We start from the raw sequence: 11,379 nt of genomic DNA, 5'->3' as shown, positions 1-11,379 counted from the left end.
CGTTTAGATTGGTCTACGATTGGACAGTCTTTATAACGCCAAAGCAAAGATCTGGACACCTTTTTGCTGTGCCAATGGCTCGATCCCATTTCAGCACATGGGTAAGGTTCTATAGCCAAAGCGGGCTGTGGTCCTTATCTGACTAGCAAAACGTGTCTTTCTATCACATGATAATGACTAGAAGGTTAAAAGCAGATCGGTTCCTTCCCTGGATAGAGTTCTTACTGACCCCATTAAAGGTAATGGAACAGGAGGTAGAGGTATTTAAGTTGATGCATTTAGGAACAGCCTTTGTGTTTTCTGAAACAACAGAGGCGACATGGGGGGTTGAGCACGACCAACAGCAGTTATGCCTCTGAGACACCAAGAGAGGTAGTCTGAAACACCAGAACAGTTTACTGCTGTTAAGTTCAGCCAACTTGGGATCACCAGAAACAACGTTCCCATCATAGTGCTCAGTAAGGGTTCTGCCTTGGCTATGTCTAAAAGCAGAATACTGAACTTAGGCAGCAGTGACCCTGAGGGGCACCTTCCACCAATGGGTTTATCACCCAAAACCCAAATGTTGACCCTTTGATAAAGAAATTACCTACAGGGTCTATCCAAGTGCTGCAAACTGTAACTCCCAAATCCTGTTCCTTCACCTTTCATTGGGTCAACAGTTAGAACTCTCTCGCTCTGGACTGCTGTGCTGAATACCTCATGGACGTCATTATGGAACAAAAATGTACATAGATCACGGTAGTCAAATTGGAACAGCCTTCAGAAAAAAAACGTCCCATTAACGTCCTGTCACACAAAAGACTGTGTGAATCTGTCTAGATATTTAGCACCAGAAATGCACCAGAAACTCGTAGAAATGCAACGAGTTCCCTATAATAAATTAACTATGACAGGAAGGTCTGGATACTGCCAGCTATATCCAGACCTAACCATGAAGACAACTGACTCACTTCCACTTGGGCTTAAAGATCCTTCCCAATTGGCAGTATTTAAACAGAACCAGTTTTCTCCATAAAGCTTTCTATCCAGCCTTCTGAATGCTCCATGGCTGAAGCTAGCTTGGCTTGTCTCCCACATAGCCAGCCTGATTTGTGAATTATGAATGCTCAGAACCAGTAAAGAAAAGGACTAACCTTAGGAGGTTCCTGAGGGAACCATTTGGATAAAGGAGCAAAGCTCCCAAGGCTGATTAGATGGGTCAACTCAATCTTCAGATGGTAGCAAGTAGAAAACCAGTCTAGATCTCAGCCTGAAGGTGTTAGGTGAGCTAAGAATGCCTTTCTCTTTAAAGGGCAGATTATAAATCTGCAGCCGGACACATCAAATGTCGCTTGGGTCTGGTCGAGAACCAGTTTTGCTGGTTTGCTTCTGCACCGTCGGTCTGGAATTCCTACGGATGCATAGCAGTTTCCCCTCCAAAGCGAAGGGGTAGCCTATTTGTGAACTCGCAAGAACTTCAGCGGATGTTCACAAGAACTTCGGCGGCGCCAGCGGGAGTGTTTATCTTCCAAAACAACAATGGCACGTCTGCAAGATATCACAGTCACGGAGTTGCTAGACATCGAAGAGGAACAGCTTCCGTTAATGGAGTTGGCAAAAAGACCGATTAACCTTTTGTCATAGTTGTCCATTGTAGTTGTTCCTCAGTTTTTAAAAATGGCGCGCCCCGGCACCGAATCGAGAAGGACGACCACACAGACAGCCAGAAAGGCATACCAAGGACCAATCACAGCTGCTTTTTTTCTGTGCACTTCCGCCAGAGGTCTGCCCGGGTTTACGACCGTCCGACGCGTAGTCACGATTTTTTTTAGGTAGGCGACGACGGTTGCAGGACTTCTGTGCGGGGGGCGTGTTCGCACAGAGTTGACAGTTGCAAAGGGTATGTGTCAGAAGGATAAATTGGCCTTAAGTAACTTTACCTTCAGGTAATTTTTTTGTTTCTAGTCCTTTGACCGTTTTTTTTCTTGGTTGTAAATAACATAATATCCAAGGCATATTGTTTTGAGTTCTATTTAATTTCGCCCCTGTCTTATTTTTGTTCCAAATTTTGAACCAAAAAAACTGGAAACAGCCATCATCTTCTGCAGCACTGGTGAAGATTCACCTTGTTGAAGCAGAAATGGCCTCCTTATCTACCAGGAATAAGACCGCTGCAAATATAAAGGATGATTCTATATTTCCCTCCACAATATTGAGTGATTCCATAATTTTCTTTTCTCTCTGACCAAACCCCTTCATGAGAAGTCAGCTTTGGACATCTGTGAGTTCAGTTTGTGGGAATTTTGAGAATCCTCACAGGAAACGGAGCTACTGATTGGATCTGGAGAAGCTTAAACGGTCACTTTGGATTCATTGAGGTTATTGTCAGTAGAATCGATCTTTTTTTAGACAGATGTATGGAGCTTGTAGAAAAAACATCAAGAGAGTGGTGAAAGGTTAACAGGTGGTTAGCTGACTTAAGCCATTTAAAACTACTCAAACTGGAAATGTTGATCATCAGTGGGACAGAGGCTAACATAAGTGAGACAGAAAACCACGTTAGTGTCAAACAGAGTTAGCCAAAAGAAAAAAATTGCAATTACTTTAGACAAAAACATGTTTTTTTTACTTGTCTCTTTGCTAACCCCAAACATATACGTTAGGCTCCGAAGTTTAAACTTTTTTTATGCCCTTGAATACTCTGTTGTAGTGTGGAAAATGTTTAAAAATTGTGTTATTATTGGAAACACACAGAACATGAGGTCAGTGGATCCTAACAGACTATAAAACGTTTAGTGGGGTTATGTCAGGCCAAACAGCGTCGCCGTTTCTAAGCGTTTTACCGTCGCTGTCAGCTGAAACAAACCTTCTGATTCTCTGTCGCCCACCAGTCTGTTTTAGCCCTACCATGTCCTGGACTTGATCAGAGATGGCCCATCGTTTTCCGGGACTCGTGTTTATAAACTATCCCAATGAACCCCTACTAGGCCGATTGCCACATTGGCTGGTGAGGCTGTTGGCTTTCTTTCACCACTCAAAGGATGAACCTACTTAAAGTCCAGACAAACCCCATAATGAGGTTCTTCAGAATCAGGCACCATCACAGTTAACACCTTGACCCGGTTTCTGCTCTTTCTTTCTAAATAAAGGCCTCAGCTAAATTCCAACAAAGTGCTCCATCTTCTGCCCCGCTGGCAGCAGGATCAGATGATGATTGTTTAGAAACCAGTGAAGCCCGCCCCCTGTTTGGATCTGCTGAGCCTCCCGTTTGCCCTTTACACTGCCGTTGCTTTAGCCCTTGCATTCGCTTCCCTTACGTCAGCCCTTAGACTGATTAGAAAGTTCATACACCCTGTTGGTTTAGTTCTAGCTTCATCGTCCTCGGGAACACTGGATTGAACAAAACCACTGAGCTGGTAATAAAACTGGTTTCAGAATCAAATGAGCTTTCCGTTTGAGACACTCCATCTGTCACCGATGCCCAGAGGTGAGTCCCTAGTGAAACCACTGTCTGTTCTCGGCCTCAGAGAAGCGGCTCTTCCACCTTACGTCACATACTCGTCCTCGTCCCTGCGTTCTGTTTTGATGTGGTCAGGATGAAGCAGTGGGTAATGCGGCGCTGTAGTCCTTGTACAGACATACCACTCCTTAATGTTTGAAAGCTGAGTTAAGGCCGGGTTGACCGAGCGCTGGCTCCGCCTCGGGGTCCTGGAGTTCTGCTGCTTCTGGCTTAGCTGACTCTTAAGGCCAGAAAAAGACAGATCCAGGGGCATTGCCACTGGGGAGGAACTCCGCAGGAACACTTTACTACTCACTTGGTTGCCAGAGCCCAGATCTAATTCATGAGCGGCCAGCAGGGGAAAAGGAGCACTTCCGTTAGCAAGGGGGGAGGAGAAGTGGTTCATTTTAAGATCCAGAGGCTCCAGGACAGGTTGCTGGAGCTGATGGTGGCCAAAGCTGTACAAGTCTTGGTGATCGGAGGTAGGCGACGACTTGACGTGGATCTTCATGTGTTTGCGGAGGGAACTGGGGTGGGTATAGGACTTGGTGCAGCCCAGCGCCTTGCAGTCGTAGGGCTTCGAAGCCGTGTGGACCTGCGAGTGCTTCTTCCTGTCGCTGCTATTAGCAAAGCGCCGTTCACAGAACTCACACTGAAATGGCTTCTCCCCTGCAAAACAAACATGACAATCACTGTTAGAACAGATTCTAGCTACAGTCTAACTTATCTTTATATGTAGGGCTGCATGTTCTCTCTGCTTCCTACATCAGCCCACAAACATGTCTGTTTCAGAAACAGGAACTGACCCATGTATTTAGAAAACATGCATGTTATGTCTACACAGTGATAAAGGAACAATAGCTTTTTTACTAAAGATATTGCCATGAACACAATTTGTGTTTTGCACCCTTACAGATGTATTTTCCTCTGTTTCAGACCAATTAAATGTCATTGGACCAAAGTCAACAAAATCAGCATTTGACCTACTCCAACTGTCAGATTGTTTGGATCTGAAACTGCTGGTTTTGTTGCATGATGGTTCTTGATATGGTTCCATCTGTCTTCCCATTCCTTGTGTTTCTTTTCCCTTGTGTTCCACTCTCTCGTCTTCCCTCTTCCTCATGTTCTCTTTCCCTCGTCTTCCCCCCTCTGTTGTGTTCCCTCTCTCTTCTGTTCCCTTTCCCTCGTGGCCCCACCTCTGTTGTGGTCTCCCTCTCGTGTTCCTGCCCCCTATGGAATAATCAGGGTTGTTTTTCCCCAAATTCACGTATGCTACTTGACTTGTGTTACGCTGTAACGCTTCCATTTTAGCAATATAGGGTACATAATAGTATTGGCCCCAAGTCTCCTTCCTGAGCAGTGGACCTCTGCAGCTCCTTCTCAGTTCTCTATCTTGGCTGCCTCTCTGATCAGTGCCCTCCTCTAGCTGGACTTCCATGTAGGTCAGCAGGTGGCCCATCCTCTCTCCATGTTCAGATGATATTCAAAGCTTTGGAGATCCTTCTGAAACTTAACCCAGATTAAAACTCCTCCCAGAAGAAGGATCCAGTTCAGCTCTCCTCCAAAATCATGAGCTACTTTGTTCGTTTCATCACAGAATATGAATTAAAAAAGACTAAACCAAGAAAATAACTTAATAGAACCAGACCTGCAGGAACCCAGACCACAACTAGATGATGTTTAAAGATAGAAGCTTCATCCTTTGGCCCAACCATCATCATCTTTATCCTCCTCACAGCAGACCCATCAAAGTTATCAATACTCTCTTTATTGAACTCTGTAACCACAGAAACTGTTGCTCTGTCAGTCAGAATAAGATTATATTTTTGTTTTCAGGAAGTGAAAATCTATAAAAATCAAATATTTCCATCACCACTAAAAGATGATAAAAACCTAAAGTCCATTGTCTCAGTGAGAAAGTTAAAAACTGAGTCGCTTGATCAGCAATCGGCTCTAACTGGTTTCACTGGTCTCAACGGAAGACGCCCTCCTTATGGTGAAGACCGCTCACAGACACGTCAAGCAGGAGAGGAAGACAGAGTGATCACAGAGAGCTGCATGTCCAGAGAAAGTTCAGTAGAAGGAAAAAGGCAGCTTATCCACTGACTGGTGCTGGAAGAGAAAAGAGGAACCGCAATATCCGCTGTGTTGCGTTGACCTCCCAGCAGGACCGGGTACTGGTCCATAAAGCTACTAATAGACGTTCCAAAGACTGTGGTGCTGGTGTGCTTGACTGACCAGCAAACAGGCCAGACCAGAACCTCAGAGCCAAGAAGAAGATGAGGGGCACCAGAACCAACACTGCAGACAACCTGGAGGGTGTTACCAAGGCAACTTGGGCTTCTTTGGACCTCAGCAGGCCCCTTTTCTGAAACCTGACATTTCTGCTTAACATATGGTTTGTTATTGATCAGTTAGGGTTTCTGAACGTTGCTTTTCTTTGTCAGTGAGCTGTAATCATCAAGCGGATCAGAAACGAAGGTTCTAGACATTTCAAACTTGTGATGAACACGATTAGCATCTGAGCTTCTCTTCCTGGAATCAGGGAAAAAAGATGCAGAACTTTTAAACAAGATTTCAAGCTTGTTCTGGTGTAGAAATGGAAACTTACGACAAATTTAACAGCTTTACAGTCGCTTTAATTAAATAAAAGCGACTGTAATCAAGTGTTAAGGATATGTACACTCTAAGCACTTGCTGTAGAGGAAGTTCTGTTTCAGTTAATTTGCTCTGCTCAGCGTCTGAGGCTCTGCAATAGTTTTTAAATGTCAGGGTTAAAAGCTCATAGCTTTAGAATAAAAAAAAAAAGATTATTTTTTCTTAAATAATACATCCATAAAACATCTATAGTGAAGCAGAAAAAAAGTTAAAAAATATATATATATATTGTGTGTGTAACTAATTGTTTCATACATTTTGATGGGTCCAACATATATAAAGATATACTTTTGTTAATTATCCTAACGTCACCATAAAGGGATCTGCACCAGAGTAACGCCATGAAGAGAGGCGAGGCTAGTAGCTCTGTGGTGGAGCTGAGAAACTGTTTCTTCTCTGCGTTACTTTTCCCAGATTCCAACTAAAGTTAGACCGTCTGCAGCAGCCAGGGCTAACGTTAGCATGCCTGCCGCAGCCAGGGCTTACGTTAGCATGTCTGCAGGAGCCATGGCTAATCCTAGCCCATCTGCAGCAGCCAGGGCTAACGTTAGCATGTCTGCAGCATCCAGGGCTAATCCTAGCCCATCTGCAGCAGCCAGGGCTAACGTTAGCATGCCTGCCGCAGCCAGGGCTAACGTTAGCATGTCTGCAGGAGCCATGGCTAATCCTAGCCCATCTGCAGCAGCCAGGGCTATCGTTAGCATGTCTGCAGGAGCCATGGCTAATCCTAGCCCATCTGCAGCAGCCAGGGCTAACATTAGCATGTCTGCAGCATCCAGGTATAATCCTAGCCCATCTGCAGCAGCCAGGGCTAACGTTAGCATGTCTGCAGGAGCCATGGCTAATCCTAGCCCATCTGCAGCAGCCAGGGCTATCGTTAGCATGTCTGCAGGAGCCATGGCTAATCCTAGCCCATCTGCAGCAGCCAGGGCTAACATTAGCATGTCTGCAGCATCCAGGTATAATCCTAGCCCATCTGCAGCAGCCAGGGCTAACGTTAGCATGTCTGCAGGAGCCATGGCTAATCCTAGCCCATCTGCAGCAGCCAGGGCTAAGATTAGCCCGTCTGCAGCAGCCAGGGCCAACATTAGCCTGTCTGCAGCAGCCAGGGCTAACGTTAGCCCGTCTGCAGCAGCCAGGGCTAACGTTAGCATGTCTACAGCATCCAGGGCTAAGATTAGCCCGTCTGCAGCAGCCAGGGCTAACGTTAGCATGTCTACAGCATCCAGGGCTAAGATTAGCCCGTCTGCAGCAGCCAGGGCCAACATTAGCCCGTCTGCAGCAGCCAGGGCTAACGTTAGCCCGTCTGCAGCAGCCCTCTCTCAGCATAGCCATGTGTGGAGTACTGCGGGGTCAGATGGCAATTTTTTTGTTTTATTTGGAAAAATGTTAATTTGATCTGTGTTTATCTGACTGTGTTCATTATTATTGAAATGAAAAAAGTCACAATTTATTGTGACTTCTTTAGTTCTAATTTATTTTAACTTCAATAAGTCAAAAAATATGTAAAATTCCTAAATTATGAATGTATATTGACCTAATAAGACATTGAATTTTAATTAAACCTAATTGAATAGAAATCTCACTCCATGCAGCTCTCTTTAACATATTCTAATCCCTTGCCCTGTTTTTTTATTTCATGCTTTTCTGGGCCCCCATGGAAACACACTGGCCCCCTCCTGGCCCCCTGGTACATTTGGTCTAGAACCGCCACTGCTCACTTTAAAGTTAGAACTTTGAAAAAATACAAGTACGACCACAAATTTACGGGAACTAATTTACAAGCCCTGCTGAAGCCGTCATGCTCCGCACCAGGTGGTGGCGATGACGGATGCTAAAGTTGTTGTTGTGCCAACTGACCTTAAGGAAGATATAAACAAAACCATAGACAGAAAGACCCGATCCGTTCCTGAAGCACCATCCGTCCTGTGCATGCAGAATCAGCTCATTTGGGCATCCAGATATACATCCGGGTCGCCCTCAATTTTATTTTCTTAAAAAGACGTAAAGGAAGTTTTTCCCTCTACAAAAATAGTAAGTGTATAAAAATAAAATATGTTAAATATTAATGAATAATGTATTTCCTGAGAAAATAAATGCCTTTCTGTTTGATCACTCTGAGCCCGATCTGCACCAGAAATGGGATCCTACTTCCAGGAGCTAACATTTTCGGCTCTGGATTTAAACATAAATCTAGTGTTTTTGAATTTTATGTTTTTATTTTGTTGTAACCTTATGCTATATAGTGCGTAATCTACAGGAAGAAACAGCTAAAATGCAGATAAACATGGTTTAACCATATTTTGTCAGACTGCTCTGGGCATGTCTGATGACGTCGGAGAAGCAGTTTAACGAAAAAAAACCCCCGTAAAAATCATCAAAATGGTCTCACAAAACTAATTAAATATGTATATTAGCATTCCTTAGTGAGTTATGGGTAGAAATAAGTAGTTTTAGTACCATAATTACATCATTTACGGACACTCGGAAGTATATCTGTTCGTGCATGCGCAGGACGGATCGTGCTTCCAGGACGGATCAGGTTTTCTTCTCATTGAAAAGTGGTTGGAGGTGCGTTCCTGCCACCAGCTGGTAAGGAGTGGAACAGCATCGTGAGGGTTATATATTAGGACTCCTACATTAGTGACTGTATTTCTAAAAAGGTTCTAACTTGAAACACCTGATGTCACATATGAGTAACGAGGGATAAATACAAACCTTACATTTGTTTATGTTTGCTAACGTTTACAAATTCAGACAGTTATCTTACCCCATAGCAACACACACAAGGAGAGAAGGAGCCCCAACACCTGCAGCTTTTAACAAATCATAGAAAAGCCATTTGAAGCTGTAATGATGTCGTCTCCACATCAAGACATCCCATTCTAAACCGGTTATGGCTCAGTAATGATGGAGAGCCTCAGACCAGAGGGCCCGCTCGAATCAAGCCTTTCCTTAACCCTGGTCCTCAGGGCCCACCGTCCTCATTGTTTTAGGTGTACCCCTGCCTCCACACACCTGAACTGGATGAAAAAGATGATTAACAGGCTCTGATGGCTGCAGAGGAGGCAATGCAACCATCTGCATCAGGTGTGTTTCAGCAGAAGACAGTGGCCCCTGAGGGCCAGGGTTAGGAAACCCTGCTTTAACCTGCTCTGGGCTCCAGTAAGGAAACAAGGAGGCGGGGAAGTGGGCTGTTTGCAGAAAGGGGACATGGAGAAGATGGAGGGGGATCCCTGCAGGCAGCTCTCATTGTGTGTGAAGGGATGACACGGATTTAAACCCCCCAGCTGAACAGCCCACCAGCACAGCCTACCCGTGTGCGTGCGCGTGTGGATCTTGAGGTTCTCGGAGCGCGCGAACATCTTGCCGCAGTTGGGAAACGCGCACGAGAAGGGCTTCTCCCCGGTGTGCACGCGGATGTGGTTGATGAGTTTGTATTTGGCTTTGAACGCCTTCCCGCCGCGCAGACACTCGTCCCACATGCAGACATGACTGAGGCTCTCCAGCCCCGCCGCTACGTGCTCGCTGGTGACGTGGTCCACGAGCTCCGGCATGGAGCTGAAAGTTTGCTCGCAGACGGATGTCGCCGTCCGCCCGAGCCTCTGCTTCGAAGAAGTTCGCTCGGTCCATCTGCACACCAGCTCGGTTTTCACGGCGGGGCCTTTAGAGAAATCCAGCAGGCCGTCCGGGCCCCCCGCGGCCGGAGTGTCGGAGCAGGCGGAGGCGCTGGTGGCTCTGGCTGTGGGAGGGGAGACGATGCTCGAAGCCCCGGAGTTGTTGTTCCCCAAAGGAGAGACGAGGCCATTGTGCCTGGCCACCGCGGCCATCCGCTTCATGCTCCCAGCGAACACCAAAATCACCCAGTAACAGATGATTACGTCCCGTCTGCTCCCCGTGGCGCATGCGGCAGTGTCTCTACCCCCCGCTGCTCGACGTTAGATCCCGACAGTCAAGCCTCCATGCTTGTATTTACTGTGAATGGAGGTGAACGGATTGGAAGGAGCGGAGCAGGCTGCGATCCAAACAGGCGGAGGGGCGTCCTCGTCTCCTTTCCTCGCCCCCTTTCGGCCTCTCCTCGCTCTCTTCCTACCAGCTGCCGGGCGCTCAGAGTAAAGGCTTCCCCCTCTGTTCACCTCAGAGCCGCTAAATGGGAACATCTGTCCTCACCCATCAACATCTATCCTCACCCATCAACATCTATCCTCACCCATCAACATCTATCCTCACCCATCAACATCTATCCTCACCCATCAACATCTGTCCTCACCCATCAACATCTATCCTCACCCATCAACATCTATCCTCACCCATAGCAATCTATCCTCACCCATCAACATCCATCCTCACCCATCAACATCTGTCCTCACCCATCAACATCTATCCTCACCCATCAATATCTATCCTCACCCATAGCAATCTATCCTCACCCATCAACATCCATCCTCACCCATCAACATCTATCCTCACCCATCAACATCTATCCTCACCCATCAACATCTATCCTCACCCATCAACATCCCTCCTCACCCATCAACATCTATCCTCACCCATAGAAATCTATCCTTGCCCATTAACATCCCTCCTCACCCATCAGCATCTATCCTCACCCATTAACATCTATCCTCACCCATTAACATCCATCCTCACCCATCAACATATATCCCCACCCATTAACATCCCTCCTCACCCATCCTTATCTATCCTCACCCATCAACATCCATCCTCATTCATTAACATCCAACCTCACCCATCGACATCCCTCCTCACCCATCGACATCTATCCTCCCCCATCAACATCTATCATCACCCATCAACATCTATCCTCTGCCATTAACATCTATCCTCACCCATCAACATCTATCCTCACCCATCAACATCTGTCCTCACCCATCAACATCTATCCTCACCCATCAATATCTATCCTCCCCCATAGCAATCTACCCTCACCCATCAACATCCATCCTCACCCATCAACATCTGTCCTCACCCATCAACATCTATCCTCACCCATCAATATCTATCCTCCCCCATAGCAATCTACCCTCACCCATCAACATCCATCCTCACCCATCAACATCTATCCTCACCCATCAACATCTATCCTCACCCATAGAAATCTATCCTCACCCATTAACATCCATCCTCACCCATCAACATCTATCCTCACCCATCAACATCCACCCTCACCCATTAACATCTATCCTCACCCATCAACATCCACCCTCACCCATTAACAT

At 46.1% G+C, this 11,379-nt stretch overlaps 1 protein-coding gene across 1 annotated transcript; it reads right to left on the bottom strand.

Moving 5' to 3' along the window:
- Positions 1 to 2,691: 2,691 nt before the first annotated feature.
- Positions 2,692 to 10,232, bottom strand: LOC119773960 (zinc finger protein ZIC 5-like). Its single transcript, XM_038271200.1, has 2 exons — positions 9,456 to 10,232; positions 2,692 to 4,150 (listed from the first exon to the last, which is right to left on the bottom strand). Exons 1-2 carry the CDS (start codon positions 9,976 to 9,978, stop codon positions 3,528 to 3,530), a joined length of 1,146 nt encoding a protein of 381 aa, XP_038127128.1. The 5' UTR covers positions 9,979 to 10,232; the 3' UTR covers positions 2,692 to 3,527.
- Positions 10,233 to 11,379: the final 1,147 nt, after the last annotated feature.

The sequence above is a fragment of the Cyprinodon tularosa genome, unplaced genomic scaffold (assembly GCF_016077235.1).
Source record: "Cyprinodon tularosa strain WSP-4 unplaced genomic scaffold, ASM1607723v1 ctg794, whole genome shotgun sequence".
Classification (NCBI taxonomy): Eukaryota; Metazoa; Chordata; class Actinopteri; order Cyprinodontiformes; family Cyprinodontidae; genus Cyprinodon; species Cyprinodon tularosa.
Note: the sequence above shows the minus strand (reverse complement) of the source record. Positions and strands in the feature narration are given on the sequence as shown.

Coding starts and splice junctions, on each gene's coding strand:
- LOC119773960 (XM_038271200.1), bottom strand. CDS start 9,978: ATGAAGCGGATGGCCGCGGTGGCCAGGCACAATGGCCTCGTCTCTCCT. Junction 4,151..9,455: donor CCACACGCGCACGCACACGG/GTAGGCTGTGCT, acceptor TTTGTTTTGCAG/GGGAGAAGCCATTTCAGTGT.